The sequence below is a fragment of the Oncorhynchus mykiss genome, chromosome 13 (genome assembly GCF_013265735.2).
Source record: "Oncorhynchus mykiss isolate Arlee chromosome 13, USDA_OmykA_1.1, whole genome shotgun sequence".
Classification (NCBI taxonomy): domain Eukaryota; kingdom Metazoa; phylum Chordata; class Actinopteri; order Salmoniformes; family Salmonidae; genus Oncorhynchus; species Oncorhynchus mykiss.
Window position 1 is genome coordinate 62,957,933 of NC_048577.1, and position 18,483 is coordinate 62,976,415.

The window sequence follows — 18,483 nt, forward strand, 5'->3', positions numbered from 1 at the left end:
GAGTCATACTATGCCTTGAGTTGACTTGATTGATTAACTTGAATTTACAGTACAGTTCGGGAATTTATCAGGTTCAAGAGTGTGAGTCATTTATTGATCAAAACAGAACCGTGTTTGTTCTAACACCCATCAACTACTGCAGGAGATTCAAGAGAACAAGATTTAATATATAATATATAAATAATATATAATATATAAATATCCCTTCTTTAGTTTAACACTGGCTACTTACCTCAGACCACTCTCCCCTGACAGTCTACTGCTAAACCCAGACCACTCTCCCCTGACAGTCTACTACTAACCCAAAACCACTCTGCCCTGACAGTCTACTGCTAACCCCAGACCACTCTCCCCTGACAGTCTACTGCTAACCCCAGACCACTCTCCCCTGACAGTCTACTACTAACCCCAGACCACTCTCCCCTGACAGTCTACTGCTAAACCCAGACCACTCTCCCCTGACAGTCTACTACTAACCCCAGACCACTCTCCCCTGACAGTCTACTGCTAAACCCAGACCACTCTCCCCTGACAGTCTACTACTAACCCCAGACCACTCTCCCCTGACAGTCTACTACTAACCCAATACCACGCTGCCCTGACAGTCTACTGCTAACCCCAGACCACTCTCCCCTGACAGTCTACTGCTAACCCCAGACCACTCTCCCCTGACAGTCTACTGCTAACCCCAGACCACTCTCCCCTGACAGTCTACTGCTAACCCCAGACCACTCTCCCCTGACAGTCTACTACTAACCCAATACCACGCTGCCCTGACAGTCTACTGCTAACCCCAGACCACTCTCCCCTGACAGTCTACTGCTAACCCCAGACCACTCTACCCTGACAGTCTACTACTAACCCCAGACCACTCTCAAATCAAATCAAATCAAATGTATTTATATAGCCCTTCGTACATCAGCTGATATCTCAAAGTGCTGTACAGAAACCCAGCCTAAAACCCCAAACAGCAAGCAATGCAGGTGTAGAAGCACGGTGGCTAGGAAAAACTCCCTAGAAAGGCCAAAACCTAGGAAGAAACCTAGAGAGGAACCAGGCTATGTGGGGTGGCCAGTCCTCTTCTGGCTGTGCCGGGTGGAGATTATAACAAAACATGGTCAAGATGTTCAAATGTTCATAAATGACCAGCATGGTCGAATAATAATAAGGCAGAATAGTTGAAACTGGAGCAGCAGCACAGTCAGGTGGATTGGGGACAGCAAGGAGTCATCATGTCAGGTATTCCTGGGGCATGGTCCTAGGGCTCAGGTCCTCCGAGAGAGAGAAAGAAAGAGAGAATTAGAGAGTCACTCTCCCCTGACAGCCGCAAAACATCACTGCTCTAGAGGAGATCTGCATGGAGGAATGGGCCAAAATACCAGCAACAGTGTGTGAAAACCTTGTGAAGACTTACAGAAAATGTTTGACCTCTGTCATTGCCAACAAAGGGTATATAACAAAGTATTGAGATAAACTTTTGTTATTGACCAAATACTTATTTTCCACCATAATTTGCAAATAAATTCATTTAAAATCCTACAATGTGATTTTCTGGATTTTTTTCTAATTTTGTCTGTCATAGTTGAAGTGTACCTATGATGAAAATTACAGGCCTCTCTCATCTTTTTAAGTGGGAGAACTTGCACAATTGGTGGCTGACTAAATACTTTGCACTGTACCTTGCGGATCTGTTTGGACAATTTGCACATTTGGATCAAAGTGACTGTTAATTATCATCCCTTTTGAATTTCTTTGCCCATGGGAGAAATATATTTTGCCCCCCCCCCCCCCCCCCCCCAGTCCATTTTCCACAAACCAAAACTTAATCTAAAATTGTTGAATGTGTTTCCTGTAAACAATAGATATTATATTCCTTTTCTTTTAGCCAGGTAAAATACTGGTTGTCTTTTCTTATTATCTGCTTATTATTATTTTTACAATTAAAACTGGCTGTACTTATTTCACCAATTACCATAATGAGACACAAGTTTCAATTATATTTATCATAATATATGTTTGTAAACGTACCATTAAAAAGAAACCCCTGAATGTCTCATAATGATTAGTGACCCCTGTAGGACTGAATGTCTCATAATGATGAGAGTCCCCTGTAGGACTGAATGTCTCATAATGATTAGAGACCCCTGTAGGACTGAATATCTCATAATGATGAGAGACCCCTGGAGGACTGAATGACTCATAATGATGAGAGACCCCTGTAGGACTGAATGTCTCATAATGATGGGAGACCCCTGTAGGACTGAATGACTCATAATGATGAGAGACCCCTGTAGGACTGAATGCCTCATAATGATGAGAGACCCTTGTAGGACTGAATGTCTCATAATGATGAGAGACCCCTGTAGGACTGAATGACTCATAATGATGAGAGACCCCTGTAGGACTGAATGTCTCATAATGAGAGACATTGCAGATATTGAGGTCGAAGGAATTGTCCGTAGAGCTCCGAGACAGGATTGTGTCAAGGCACAGATCTGGAGAAGGGTACCAAAAAATGTCTGCAGCATTGAAGGTCCCCAAGAACACAGTGACCTCTATCATTCTTAAATGGAAGAAGTTAAGAACCACCAAGACTCTTCCTAGAGCTGGCTGCCTGGCCAAACTGACCAATCGGGGGAGAAGGGCCTTGGTCAGGGAGGTGACGAAGAACTCGATGGTCACTCTGAGAGAGCTCCAGAGTTCCTCTGTGGAGATGGGACAATCAGGCCATAATGATAGTCGCCAGACAGAAGGCACTCCTCAGTAAAAGGTACATGACAGCCCTCTTGGAGTTTGTCAAAAGGCACCTAAAGGACTCTCAGACCATGAGAAAGAACATTCTCTGGTCTGATGAAACCAAGATTGAACTCTTTGGCCTGAATGCCAAACGTCACGTCTGGAGCAAACCTGGCACCATCCGTACGGTGAAGCATGGTGGTGGCAGCATCATGCTGTGGGGATGTTTTTCAGTGGCAGGGACTGGGAGACTAGGCAGGATCGAGGGAAAGATGAATGGAGCTAAATACAGAGAGATCCTTGATGAAAACCTACTCCAGAGCGCTCAGGACCTCAGACTTAGTAGGAGATATGTTAGTAGGAGATATGTTAGTAGGAGATATGTTAGTAGGAGGAGATATGTTAGTAGGAGATATGTTAGTAGGAGATATGTTAGTAGGAGATATGTTAGTAGGAGGAGATATGTTAGTAGGAGATATGTTAGGAGGAGATATGTTAGTAGGAGATATGTTAGGAGGAGATATTTTAGTAGGAGATATGTTAGTAGGAGATATGTATCTTTAAAATGACTTATTTAAAGCGCCCAGCACGTCATCCTCGTTAACAGTTTAAAAAATGTCAGAGAGTGAGATTGGGAAACGACAGCAGAGAAGTCCTGTAAGGCAATACAAACCAGACTAGATGCCAAAACCGTGACGGCCGGGATGGAGAAATTGTACAATGATTGCTCTGCAAGTAGGCCTACAAAGCGTCAGCTCTCAAACACCATACGTGGAGCAACAGATTGTTGGATGTCTATGAACAAGCTGTAATACATCACTGCAGAAACACATTTCATTGATGAGCTCTTGGGAAATGAAGTCCCATGTAGAGACTGACCACAGAACATGGAGGAGAGGCACACAGCAGAAAACCTAAAACGGCATTAACTACCATTGTTCATGAGTGGGTGGGGGACAGCGGTAAGATGAGCGCTGTCTGGTAGGGGTTTCCACTAGATAGCACAGCCACAAAGTCAAAATTGTCTAATTGTCTGTAAAAAATGATAGAAATAGGCGGGGTTTATGACTTTGTGGCTGTGGTAACTACAGTGACGACCATCTGGTAGGTAGCCAGGTCTGTGGTAGATTGAACTGCATTGCCCCTTAGTGGTCATACACAGGAAAATATCTGCATTTTAGAAAAGGAAGTTAAAATGGGTAACCTCAATTATTGCATGGATATGACACAGATATATAGATCCATTTTTTTCTGAAGACAGACTGACTATAACTGTGAAAGTGTCTCCAGCAAGACCAGTAGAGTACGTACACAGACACTAATCCTCTTTACTACTGAACAGATTCTTCTGTCACAAAAACTTCCCATTTATGTGACAAATAACCCCTTGGATAAAGAGTTTCCCATTCTTCCCCTTAGGTTAAAGGTTATATGTTAATTGTACCAGAATAAATATCTCCTGTTTCTACCACACAGCTCCTGTGGGCTATGTAGACCTATGTTTAATATGTTCTAATTAAGCAATAAGGCCTGAGGAGGTGTGTTATATGGCCAGTATGCTGTACAACGGTTAACAATGCAGAGTGCCTGGACACAGCCCTTAGCCGCGGTATATTGGCCATACAGTATATCACTAACCTCTGAGGTGCCTTACTGCTATTATAACTATACCAACGTTATTAGAGGAGTAAAAATACATGTGTTGTCATACCCGTGGTATACGGTCTGATATACCATGGCTGTCAGCCAATCAGCATTCAGGGCTCGAACCACCCAGTAAATAATTAATATAAGGAAATGGTTTCAGATATCAGTGATCCATCCGTTTGCTCATTAGTAATGAACCATAAAGCATTCTTTCGTCAGAATATAGCATGAAATGTGCTTTGTGGACTCCACCAGACAGAGGTTGCTCTCCGGTTTTGTGATGAAACAAAGGTGTTGTTGAATTTATTCAGCCACTGTGTCTTCTTATTGTCTCGACCTTAGGCCCATATATCACGGTCGCAAGGCATATGAGCTAACATGTTATAGAGCAAACAACGCAATTATCACAACACATAGGTTTGGCTAACGCCAGTGATTTTACCTACACACCACTACTGCCTGTTAGCCAATTATAGCCCCACAGACAAGTACAGGCCTCTCACACATTGCGTTTTTTTTTTACAAGAATTGCCTTCTGCTAGCCTGTATTTCGGGAGCAATTATACCTGCCCAATTCTGATATTTTGCCCAATTATTGGTATTTTGACCAATCAGATCAGAATTAGGCTGCCTGTGTATACTAGGTGCTTTGAGGTTGCATTGTAAAGTACTGAATAACTAAACACAGGTCACGTATTTGACATGGTCTAATATGTATTTGATTAATGTCTACAGACCATGAAGGGCAGCATAGCCCACCTATGCCTGTCTCTCGTCAAACTTTCGATGCAACACTCTGGTCCAGGGTGCGCAGATCTGATGCATGACACGCAGCTGATCTTTCAAAATAATAGTTTGGGAAATATTTATTTAACAAAACAAAACAATCAAGCCAAGTTCATAAATTACGAAGGGATCGAGCACATAGGGGTATTACATTTGATCGCGCACTATCGGCTACTTTTGTCTCACTACAATATGAGCGCCCCAGACCTCTTTTCCCCAGACCTCTACTTTGTTGTCTTTTCCACAATGTGGATTGACTTGGTATTGGGTTAGACTGCTAACACATTCAACGACGTTGCTTACATTTCCAAATTATACAGAATTTAAATGACCCAAAACCTTTCGGCTAACCCAACATGCACCTGTTACCTTCCCATCTCTTTATTGTCGTCTACCCTGTGAATGACAACGGTCGGTCACTTCCACCGTAAAACACCTCCCAATCCAATCCGGTGTCTTTTTTTGAAAACAATGCCCATATTTGGTGTGAGCAGATGAACGCGAAGGCGGAGGATGAGGCACGGTTGGGGAGAAAAGGAGGTATATAGTCTCCTGCTGAAATGTGGATGCTACACTTCATTGAAGACATAATCATTCCCGGATTCTTGAAGAGAAAGCATCCAAACTGACAGGTAAGTAAACGCCACTATCCCGACGTTTGAGAAAGCCAATCTGAAATGTCGAGTTGTATCGCTAAATGTGTTCTAACTATGGTTAAAGTCACTTGATTTGAAATACAGCTTTGCTTGGATTTGTCTGTGAATACGTGTTTGAGCTGTTGGGATCAGAGCCATATATTGAGAAAGAATAAATGACTGATTGGAATTCTTTGCTTTGTTCCAAATTATTGTATTTGGTTAAATTCCACTGTTTTTACAAGGTCTGCTAGTAGACTAGTGCTCTTTAGGTCACTGGTTAAACATTTTAACTAATTGTTACGAATTACAGCTGACTATGTCTACTCTTACTAATGAGGACCTCTAATTTGTCTCATTTATACTGTAGTAATTGGTGGTCTGTATTGACGATATACCCTGCACCAGAAAATGGTATGGCTTTGTTCTTGGTTTTTAGGCCTTGATTCATTAATCCTCTTTTTTTTTTCCAGAATGGTTGAAGATGATATTGCTGCACTGGTGGTTGACAATGGTTCAGGCATGTGCAAGGCTGGCTTTGCAGGGGATGATGCTCCCCGTGCTGTCTTCCCCTCCATTGTTGGAAGACCCAGACATCAGGTTGGAACCATACTGACCTCTTGGATATCGGCTTCACTTAATATAGGCTATACCTTTATACACAAACTATATGTGGACACTCCTTCAAATGAGTGGATTTGGCTGTTTCATCCACATCATGTCAGTAGAAGGGCCTTACTGAAAAGCTCTGACTTTCAATGTGGCACTGTCCTAGAATGCCACCTTTCCAACAAGTCAGTTTGTCAAATTTCTGCCATGCTAGAGCTGCCCTGGTCAACTGTAATCGTGAAGTGGAAACATTTAGGAGCAACAATATCTCAGCTGTGAAATGGTAGGCCACACAAGCTCACAGAATGGGACTTCTGAAGCATGTACAAATTGTCTGACCTTGGTTGCAACACTCCCTACCGAGTTTCAAACTGCCCCTGGAAGCAACGTCAGCACAAGAACTGTTCGTCCGGAGCTTAATGGAGTTAGTTTCCGTGGCCAAGCAGCTGCACACAAGCCTAAGATCACTATGCGCATCGCCAAGCGTTGGCTGGAGTGGTGTAAAGCTCACTGCCATTGGACTCTGAAGTAGTGGAAACACGTTGTCTTGAGTGCTGACTCGCGCTTCACCATCGTGCAGTCCGACAGATGAATCTGGGTTTGGCGGATGCCAGGAGAACGATACCTGCCCGACTAGTGTCAACTACAAAGTTTGGTGGAGGAATAATGGTCTGGGGCTGTTTTTCCATGTTTCAGGCTAGGCCTCTTAATTCCATTAATGGGACATCTTAACGCTACAGCATACAATGACATTCTGGATGATTCTGTGCTACTGTCTTTGTGGTAACAGTTTGGGTGAAGACCATTTCCTGTTTCAGCATGACAATACTCCTGTGCACAAAGCGAGGTCTATACAGAAATGGTCTGTGGATCGTATGGAAGAACTTGACTGGCCTGCACAGAGCCCGGACCTCAACCCCATCGAACACTTTTGTGATGAAGTGGAACACTGACTGGGAGTCAGGCCCATTTTTCTCCACATCAGTGCCTGACTTCACTAATGCTCTTGTGGCTGAATGGAAGCAATTCCCCACAGCGTTGTTCAAACATCTAGTGAAAAGTGTTCTCAGATGAGTGGAGGCTATTATAGCAGCAAAGGAGGGGACAAACTCTATATTAATACCCCTGATTTTGGAATTTAGATGTTTGAGAGAACATTACTGTAAGTAGACACATGCTATCTCTATATTTGACTTTGGGATGGAGTTTGAAGAGGCTATACAGAACTCTTCCTTCTGGGGGTGCTCTTGAGCCAAGAGTTCCACTAAATGGACAAATATTGGCCAGAAATGGCCTCATTTAAAAAGACACCCCTCCCCAAACCCACTAACAAAAGCATAATGTATTGGTAGCCTAAAACTAAAGATTGGGATTTCATGAGTTAAGAAATTGATTGCGGTGTGTCTGTGAAACATACAGGCAACTCAAGCCAACATTTGAAAACAACTTCTGTAGTGTAACTTGAGTTTGTGTAGTGCAGGGACAAAGTGTAACGGTAGTGTCTCTTTCCCCAGGGTGTGATGGTGGGCATGGGACAGAAGGACAGCTACGTGGGAGATGAGGCCCAGAGCAAGAGGGGCATCCTGACTCTGAAGTACCCCATCGAGCACGGCATTGTTACCAACTGGGACGACATGGAGAAGATCTGGCATCACACCTTCTACAATGAGCTGCGTGTGGCCCCCGAAGAGCATCCCGTCCTGCTCACAGAGGCCCCACTCAACCCCAAAGCCAACAGGGAGAAGATGACCCAGGTAAGTGGTGGCATTAGTGTTTTTTACAAATAAACACTGTGGCAGTAGTAAATAAACCCAGAAATTGGTTTTACATAGACTCCTCATCCACTAGCAGAATGTAGCACAGTTTCACATTAGGGTTACTCTGTTCACCTTGCTTGAGGGTAGGTATTGATTAGTGGTGGGCCTCACAAATACTGCTAAGTATATGTGTTTAAAACCCCCTTTTTATAAGAGTCTCACACAGTCCTAATTCCCACCTTCTATTCTTCTCCCAGATCATGTTTGAGACCTTCAACAGCCCAGCCATGTATGTAGGTATCCAGGCTGTTCTTTCTTTGTACGCATCTGGTCGCACCACAGGAATCGTGATGGATTCTGGGGATGGCGTTAGCCACACGGTGCCCATCTACGAGGGCTACGCTCTTCCCCACGCCATCCTGCGTCTGGACCTGGCCGGACGCGACCTCACGGACTACCTGATGAAGATCCTGACTGAGCGTGGCTACAGCTTCACCACCACGGCCGAGAGGGAGATTGTGCGCGACATCAAGGAGAAGCTGGCCTACGTGGCGCTGGACTTTGAGCAGGAGATGAAGACCTCTGCCTCCAGTTCCTCTCTGGAGAAGAGCTACGAGCTGCCTGATGGACAGGTCATCACTATCGGCAACGAGCGCTTCCGGTGCCCTGAGACCATGTTCCAGCCGTCCTTCATTGGTGATGTTTTTCAGTATCTTTTGAAGGGGAACTTCAGCTAAAAATGTATTTGTTAAAAGCCATTTGTCTATGGTTGGCGACTATAGTAATTCTAGTCCTACAATCGTCATTTCTATCCACTACTAAATTGGAGGCTCTGAAAATGATGTTTCCTCTTGGGAGAGGTCACACAAGATGCCCCCTCAGTTACGTATTGATATGATTATTCATAAGCACTAAACACCCAACTTTCTGGCTTTTTTAAAATGTATTTATTATAAATCAGCGGACAAAGGTTCCATTTGGCCACTGGAGTCGCTCTTTAATACATGTACAAATGTTCTTGTCTAGATGATGTTACTCAGCTTAGTGACAGTCATTCACCACTATACAATCCTCTGGAGCTCTGAGGTTCTTGCCAGTTGTGTGTTCACTGACCTCATTAAAAGAGCCGTACTTGTAGGCCTGTTAATTTATGTTCCTAGGGCTGCCATTGACATGTACATGCTTGCTTTTGTAGGCATGGAAAGCACTGGAGTGCACGAGACCACCTACAACTCTATCATGAAGTGTGATGTGGACATCAGGAAAGACCTGTATGCCAACACTGTTCTCTCAGGTGGCACCACTATGTTCCCTGGCATCGCTGATAGAATGCAGAAGGAGATCAGTGGCTTGGCACCTCCTACTATGAAGATTAAGGTGGGCATTCACGTGTGATTCTGACTTTTAGCCCATGGGCATTCAGTGTGGCATCTCTCGACTAGCCCTATTTTATTTTCTCTATCTTTTTGGCTTCCCAAATACTTTCATCAGAAATCTGATTTATGAATGTTTTCTGCACTAAAACAACTTTAGATCTCCCTGTTTAACTAATGAATATGTTCATCTCTTGTTGCCAGATCATCGCCCCTCCCGAGCGTAAATACTCTGTGTGGATTGGCGGTTCCATCCTGGCCTCTCTCTCCACCTTCCAACAGATGTGGATTTCCAAGCAGGAATACGAGGAATCCGGCCCGTCTATTGTCCACCGCAAATGTTTCTAAAGCCTTGACTCTTAACCTCCGTGTTACTCCTTTCAGGGAGTCTGTTATTTCAGATGGCTCTCCTGTCCAGAAGCCAACACCTTGCATTTGTGTGGCTCTAAAATGATCAGATGAGTAGATGTGACTTCCACCTATCCTAACTGGTAGAGATAAAGCTATATTGTTTCAGTTCTACATGGTGTCCTGGGGGGGAGTGACATTCTGCCTTGTGTTGTATTTCTTACTATTAGTCTTGCTGTAACATCTGCTACTGGGCCATTGAATAAACGTTCACTGTAATGTGATACTCTGTCGTCTAGTTGCAACATTAAGTCTTGTAATGCGTATGTCACTTTTTTTTCTAATTTACTGATAATTTCAGGGAATAATGTGATTTGTAAACACACTTAATGTATTTGTCATTGGCTGGAACCCACTGCAGGTTAAATCAAATAGTTTTCTCAATGTTAAATTCTCTTGGTGAACCTCACGTCTATGGCTTCATCTCTCAGATCTTTGGGATGTGCTGGCCAGCTGACATTCTATCATCTGTATAGATGAAGGCAAGGTGAAGAAGCTACTTCTATAATGTACACTGAAAGCCCACTGTCTTTGACAGGAGTACATGCTAATGAACGGAAGTAGCTGTTCTAATCGCATCAGTGATGACGAGGACAGCTAATTATATATCAGGGTGGTCTTGTCATGAAAAGCTTTGCAGGTGTGTGTTCTATACCAGTGCTAAAGCACCTGATGACAGTATTTAAATCCCAGACTGAAGCAGGTGAGTTAACCAAAGAGCTCACTAAACCCGATGCCTGTTTTGGCATTGGTAACGCTGGTCAACTGGGTGGAACTTCATACGGCAGGCACATTTCACTCGAAGCCAGGTTCATTTATCTAGACCTGGGGCACCAGATGAGTGCAATTTAATGATCCTATCGACCAGCGCTAGGGTTAGTCCTGGAAGTTGCACCAGACTCCAGGCCTGCAGTTGGAGATCCCTGATTTACATGATATGTCCACTAGATGACAGTGCTGTCTTCACATGCCCTACACTAGGGGAGCAGGTGCTACTTTCACATTCTGTCACATGACCTACACTGGTAGTGAAGACGGTGCTGACTGAGCATGGGAGAACCTCAGTGGTTTAATCTAAATCCTTAGGGATCTTAGTTTTTCTTTGGTGGCTGCATGTACCTAGAACTGATACTGTATAGCCCTCATATTCTTATCTGGACTGGAAGCCAGTTCCACTGCTTTATTTTTCATTGTTCCCCTCTAATCAGGTATTGATTTAGACGTGGGATACGAGGTAGGTGCCATTAATGATTACGTAGAACAGAAAACCAGCAGTAGTCCAGACCTCCAGTGTACGAGCTGTACTCCAGACCTCCAGTGTCTGAGCAGTACTCCAGATCTCCAGTGTATGAGCTGTACTCCAGACCTCCAGTGTATTTCTCCTTCTCCCAAATCCAGTCAGCTGATGTTCTGAAAGAGCTGCAAAATCTGGACCTACAAATCAGCCGGGGTAGACAATCTGGACCCTTTCTAAAATTGTCTGCCGAAATTGTTGCCACCCCTATTACTAGCCTGTTCAACCTCTTTCGTGTCGTCTGAGATTCCCAAAGATTGGAAAGCAGCTGCGGTCATCCCCCTCTTCAAAGGGGGACACACTCTTGACTCAAACTGCTACAGACATTTCTATCCTACCATGCCTTTCTAAGATCTTCGAAAGCCAAGACAACAGATTACCGACCATTTTAAATCTCACCATACCCTCTCTGCTATGCAATCTGGTTTCAGAGCTGGTCATGGGTGCACCTCAGCCACGCTCAAGGTCCTAAACGATATCTTAACCGCCATCGATAAGAAACATTACTGTGCAGCCGTATTCAATGATCTGGCCAAGAATTTCAACTCTGTCAATCACCACATCCTCATCGGCAGACTCGACAAGCCTTGGTTTCTCAAATGATTGCCTCGCCTGGTTCACCAACTACTTCTCCGATAGAGTTCAGTGTGTCAAATCGGAGGGTCTGCTGTCCGGACCTCTGGCAGTCTCTATGGGGGTGCCACAGGGTTAAATTCTTGGACCGACTCTCTTCTCTGTATACATCAATGATGTCGCTCTTGCTGCTGGTGAGTCTCTGATCCACCTCTACGCAGATGACACCATTCTGTATACTTCTGGCCCTTCTTTGGACACTGTGTTAACAACCCTCCAGGCACGCTTCAATGCCATACAACTCTCCTTCACTGGCCTCCAATTGCTCTTAAATACAAGGAAAACTAAATGCATGCTCTTCAACCGATCGCTGCCTGCACCTGCCCGCCTGACCAACATCACTACTCTGGACGGCTCTGACTTAGAATACGTGGACAACTACAAATAACTAGGTGTCTGGTTAGACTGTAAACTCTCCTTCCAGACCCACATCAAACATCTCCAATCCAAAGTTAAATCTAGAATTGGCTTCCCATCTCGCAACAAAGCATCCTTCACTCATGCTGCCCAACATACCCTTGTAAAACTGACCATCCTACCAATCCTCGACTTCGGCGATGTCATTTACAAAATAACCTCCAATACCCTACTCAACTAATTGGATGCAGTTTAACACACTGCCATCCGTTTTTGTCACCAAAGCCCTATACACTACCCACCATTACGACCTGTACGCTCTCGTTGGCTGGCCCTCGCTTCATACTCGTCGCCAAACCCACTGGCTCCATGTCATCTACAAGACCCTGCTAGGTAAAGTCCCCCCTTATCTCAGCTCGCTGGTCACCATAGCATCTCCCACCTGTAGCACACGCTCCAGCAGGTATATCTCTCTGGTCACCCCCAAAACCAATTCTTTCTTTGGCCCCCTCTCCTTCCAGTTCTCTGCTGCCAATGACTGGAACGAACTACAAAAATCTCTGAAACTGGAAACACTTATCTCCATTACTAGCTTTAAGCACCAGCTGTCAGAGCAGCTCACAGATTACTGCACCTGTACATAGCCCACCTATAATTTAGCCCAAACAACCACCTCTTTCCCTACTGTATTTATTTATTTATTTTGCTCATTGCACCCCATTATTTTGATTTCTACTTTGCACATTCTTCCACTGCAAATCTACCATTCCAGTGTTTTACTTGCTATATTGTATTTACTTCGCCACCATGGCCTTTTTTTTGCCTTTACCTCCATTATCTCACCTCATTTGCTCACACTTGTTTATACTGTATTATTGACTGTATGTTTGTTTTACTCCATGTGTAACTCTGTGTCGTTGTATGTGTCGAACTGCTTTGCTTTTTCTTGGCCAGGTCGCAGTTGTAAATGAGAACTTGTTCTCAACTTGCCTACCTGGTTAAATAAAGGTGAAATAAAACATAATAATAAATGAGCAGTACTCCAGACCTCCAGTGTATGAGCAGTACTCCAGATCTCCAGTGTATGAGCAGTACTCCAGACCTCCAGTGTATGAGCAGTACTCCAGATCTCCAGTGTATGAGCAGTACTCCAGACCTCCAGTGTATGAGCAGTACTCCAGACCTCACGTGTATGAGCAGTACTCCAGACCTCACGTGTATGAGCAGTACTCCAGACCTCCAGTGTATGAGCAGTACTCCAGACTTACAGATCTCCAGTGTATGAGCAGTACTCCAGACCTCCAGTGTATGAGCAGTACTCCAGATCTCCAGTGTATGAGCAGTACTCCAGACCTCCAGTGTATGAGCAGTACTCCAGATCTCCAGTGTATGAGCAGTACTCCAGACCTCCAGTGTATGAGCAGTACTCCAGATCTCCAGTGTATGAGCAGTACTCCAGACCTCCAGTGTATGAGCAGTACTCCAGACCTCACGTGTATGAGCAGTACTCCAGACCTCCAGTGTATGAGCAGTACTCCAGATCTCCAGTGTATGAGCAGTACTCCAGACCTCCAGTGTATGAGCAGTACTCCAGACCTCCAATGTATGAGCAGTACTCCAGACCTCCAGATCTCCAGTGTATGAGCAGTTATCCAGAGTATGCCCCTGCTGTATAGAATCATAGGTTAAATCGGGTGTCAAACTCATTCCACGGAGGGTCGAGTGTCTGTGGGTTTTTGTTTTTTCCATTAAGACCTAGACAACCAGGGGAGTTCCTTACTAATTAGTGACAGTTTCACACCCAACTAGCTGTTTACTGTTTTCCATCCTTTTGAGGAAAATCCATGAGGCTTTGGCCCCTTGTGGGGTATGAGATTGTTGATCAATAACAACATCTTCTCTGAAAAGGAGGTAAAGGATGAGTGAATTATCTATTGGATTTTACATTTGCATAACAGCTCCAATTATGTGCTGATGTCATTGAATATTTAATTTAAACTTATTTATTCCCCAAACAATGATAGAATCATCCATAAATATCACCTGTGAATTAATAAAACAAAGCAATGGACAAATGTCATATCTGCTCTCAAATGCATTACTCCTCCTGGATCTATGTAGGAATATTATTGATGACCAGTACCTCATTCATAGTTCCATGTACACTATACCTGCTGTCTAAAATGCTTTTATGTTAGTAGGAGGAGATATGTTAGTAGGAGGAGATATGTTAGTAGGAGATATGTTAGTGGAGATATGTTAGTAGGAGATATGTTAGTAGGAGATATGTTAGTAGGAGATATGTTAGTAGGAAATATGTTAGTAGGAGATATGTTAGTAGGAGATATGTTAGTAGGAGATATGTTAGTAGGAAATATGTTAGTAGGAGATATGTTAGTAGGAAATATGTTAGTAGGAGATATGTTAGTAGGAGATATGTTAGTAGGAGGAGATATGTTAGTAGGAGGAGATATGTTAGTAGGAGATATGTTAGTAGGAGATATGTTAGTAGGAGATATGTTAGTGGAGATATGTTAGTGGGAGATATGTTAGAAGGATATATGTTAGTAGGAGATATGTTAGGAGGAGATATGTTAGTAGGAGATATGTTAGTAGGAGGAGATATGTTAGTAGGAGATATGTTAGTAGGAGATATGTTAGTAGGAGATATGTTAGTAGGAGGAGATATGTTAGTAGGAGGAGATATGTTAGTAGGAGATATGTTAGTAGGAGATATGTTAGTAGGAGGAGATATGTTAGTAGGAGGAGATATGTTAGTAGGAGATATGTTAGTGGAGATATGTTAGTAGGAGATATGTTAGTAGGAGATATGTTAGTAGGAGATATGTTAGGAGGAGATATGTTAGTAGGAGATATGTTAGTAGGAGGAGATATGTTAGTAGGAGGAGATATGTTAGTAGGAGATATGTTAGTAGGAGATATGTTAGTAGGAGATATGTTAGTAGGAGGAGATATGTTAGTAGGAGGAGATATGTTAGCAGGAGATATGTTAGTGGAGATATGTTAGTAGGAGATATGTTAGTAGGAGATATGTTAGTAGGAGGAGATATGTTAGTAGGAGATATGTTAGTGGAGATATGTTAGTAGGAGATATGTTAGTAGGAGATATGTTAGTAGGAGATATGTTAGTAGGAGATATGTTAGTAGGAGATATGTTAGTAGGAGGAGATATGTTAGTAGGAGTAGATATGTTAGGAGGAGATATGTTAGTAGGAGATATGTTAGTAGGAGATATGTTAGTAGGAGATATGTTAGTAGGAGATATGTTAGTAGGAGATATGTTAGGAGGAGATATGTTAGTAGGAGATATGTTAGTAGGAGGAGATATGTTAGTAGGAGATATGTTAGTAAGAGATATGTATCTTTAAAATGACTTATTTAAAGCGCCCAGCACGTCATCCTCGTTAACAGTTTAAAAAATGTCAGAGAGTGAGATAGGGAAGCGACAGCAGAGAAGTCCTGTAAGGCAATACAAACCAGACTAGATGCCAAAACCGTGACGGCCGGGATGGAGAAATTGTACAATGATTGCTCAGCAAGTAGGCCTACAAAGCGCCAGCTCTCACACACCATACGTGGAGCAACAGATTGCTGGATGTCTATGAACATGCTGTAATACATCACTGCAGAAACCCATCACATTGATGAGCCCTTGGGAAATGAAGTCCCATGTAGGGACTGACCACAGAACATGGAGGAGAGGCACACAGCAGAAAACCTAAAACGGCATTAACTACCATTGTTGCTGAGTTGGTGGGGGACAGCGGTAAGATGAGCGCTGTGTGGTAGGGTTTCCACTAGAAAGCACAGCCACAAAATCTAAATTGTCTATCATAAAAATTATAGAAATCGGCGGGGTTTAGGACTTTGTGGCTGTGGTAACTACAGTGACGACTTTCTGGTAGGTAGCCAGGTCTGTGGTAGATTGAACAGCATTGCCCCTTAGTTGAGCAGTTTACTACCGCTGTTAGCAGCGTGTATTCATAGATAGCAAGGGAAGTCAGGCTTTCCCAAAACATTGACCAATAAAACAATACACAAACGTCCTTCAGTTCGCAAGAGGCTGAACGAATCTCACCGGAGAAAACATCCGATCGAGCGAAACAGCATTTTTTAAACTGTTAACGAGGATGACGTGCTGGGCGCTTTAAATAAGTCATTTTAAAGATACATATATCCTACTAACATATCTCCTCCTACTAACATATCTCCTCCTACTAACATATCTCCTACTAACATATCTCCTATCTGATGCTGTCTGGTCAACATTATTGCCGCCCCTAGCATTGAATGCAAGGGAAGCCAGCAAGCATTTGGCCTCCCTTGATCATTAAAAATAATAATAATAATAGCCAATCAGTGTTGAGCTAAACTGAGCGAGCTCAACTGTGAATGGTCCTGGCACACCCCAAAAAAAGTGTAAATGGAATCCAGTATGGATTTCCCATCAAAAGTCAAACATAATTGACAGAGACATGAATTGTATCTTGTTGTGCTGTTTTCCTCCGTTTGCTAGCTAGCTAGCTAAAATTGTCCCTTTCCTAAATTACCCATGGATGGAGATAGGGATTTGGACTTGTGGTTTTACTTAATTCTCCGTACTGGCCAATGATTATAATGGTGATTTTGATCCAACCATTAATTCATACATTGTGCCCCTGGCCTGAGAGGATGGAAGTGCAATATGTAGCTAATGTTCTGTAGTAGGCCAATGTTTACTAGCGGCACATCGTTGCCCATGAAAGGAAGTTAGGCTTGCGAGCAAGAATTTTAGCCAGGTAGCCTAGGAAAACAAAAACTAAGTGTGTACTGTATGACAGAGTCATAGACTGTTTCGTCAACATGAAAGAGAGGAGAATGGCATTGGAATTTCAAATCAACATGTTTTTTTCTACGTGCACAAATGCGCGCGCACACACACACACACACACACACACACGGAGTGAGAGAGAAATCAGAACCATGGACAGCCACATCACATTTAGCTTACATTGATTGGACTAAATTGTTTTTGGTATCTTTTAGTTGTCACTGTATTAGACTAAGCAGAGCTGATTTGATGATGTTGAAATGGTGCTGGAATAGTGAAGGCAGCTTCTGTTTTCTTTGCAACTTGTGGCAACTCTGTGGTTCTAAATCAACAGTTGTTTAGTAGTCTGAAAATGTCAGAAACATGAACTTGACCATGCTGTAGATCATGTAACTGTTTGTTACATTCAATGTGCTTTGAGGACTTCACCAGACAGAGGTTGCTCTCCGGTTTTGTGATGAAACAAAGGTGTTGTTGAATTTATTCAGCCACTGTGTCTTCTTATTGTCTCGACCTTAGGCCCATATATCACGGTCGCAAGGCATATGAGCTAACATGTTATAGAGCAAACAACGCAATTATCACAACACATAGGTTTACCTACACACCACTACTGCCTGTTAGCCAATTATAGCCCCACAGACAAGTACAGGCCTCTCACACATATATATTTTTTTTACAAGAATTGCCTTCTGCTAGCCTGTATTTCGGGAGCAATTATACCTGCCCAATTCTGATATTTTGCCCAATTATTGGTATTTTGACCAATCAGATCAGAATTAGGCTGCCTGTGTATACTAGGTGCTTTGAGGTTGCATTGTAAAGTACTGAATAACTAAACACAGGTCACGTATTTGACATGGTCTAATATGTATTTGATTAATGTCTACAGACCATGAAGGGCAGCATAGCCAACCTATGCCTGTCTCTCGTCAAACTTTCGATGCAACACTCTGGTCCAGGGTGCGCAGATCTGATGCATGACACGCAGCTGATCTTTCAAAATAATAGTTTGGGAAATATTTATTTAACAAAACAAAACAATCAAGCCATGATCATAAATTACGAAGGGATCGAGCACATAGAGGTATTACATTTGATCGCGCACTATCGGCTACTTTTGTCTCACTACAATATGAGCGCCCCAGACCTCTTTTCCCCAGACCTCTACTTTGTTGTTTTTTCCACAATGTGGGTTGACTTGATATTGGGTTAGCCTGCAATGACGTTGCTTACATTTCCCAATTATACTGATTTAAATGACCCAAAACCTTTCGGCTAACCCAACATGTACCTGTTACCTTCCAATCTCTTTATTGTCGTCTACCCTGTGAATGACAACTGTCGGTCACTTCCACCGTAAAACACCTCCCAATCCAATCCGGTGTCTTTTTTTGAAAACAATGCCCATATTTGG

The 18,483-nt window shown here is 43.1% G+C and overlaps 1 protein-coding gene across 1 annotated transcript; it reads left to right on the forward strand.

Annotated features, from left to right (window-relative positions):
* Window positions 1-5,782: 5,782 nt before the first annotated feature.
* Window positions 5,783-10,089, forward strand: LOC110486094 (actin, non-muscle 6.2). Its single transcript, XM_036941854.1, has 6 exons — window positions 5,783-5,801; window positions 6,278-6,404; window positions 7,928-8,167; window positions 8,428-8,866; window positions 9,366-9,547; window positions 9,748-10,089. The coding sequence occupies exons 2-6, from the start codon at window positions 6,279-6,281 to the stop codon at window positions 9,889-9,891; spliced, it is 1,131 nt and encodes a 376-aa protein (XP_036797749.1). The 5' UTR covers window positions 5,783-5,801; window position 6,278; the 3' UTR covers window positions 9,892-10,089.
* The last annotated feature ends 8,394 nt before the right edge of the window (window positions 10,090-18,483 follow it).

Coding starts and splice junctions, on each gene's coding strand:
- LOC110486094 (XM_036941854.1), top strand. CDS start 6,279: ATGGTTGAAGATGATATTGCTGCACTGGTGGTTGACAATGGTTCAGGC. Junction 6,405..7,927: donor TTGGAAGACCCAGACATCAG/GTTGGAACCATA, acceptor CTCTTTCCCCAG/GGTGTGATGGTGGGCATGGG. Junction 9,548..9,747: donor CTCCTACTATGAAGATTAAG/GTGGGCATTCAC, acceptor TCTTGTTGCCAG/ATCATCGCCCCTCCCGAGCG.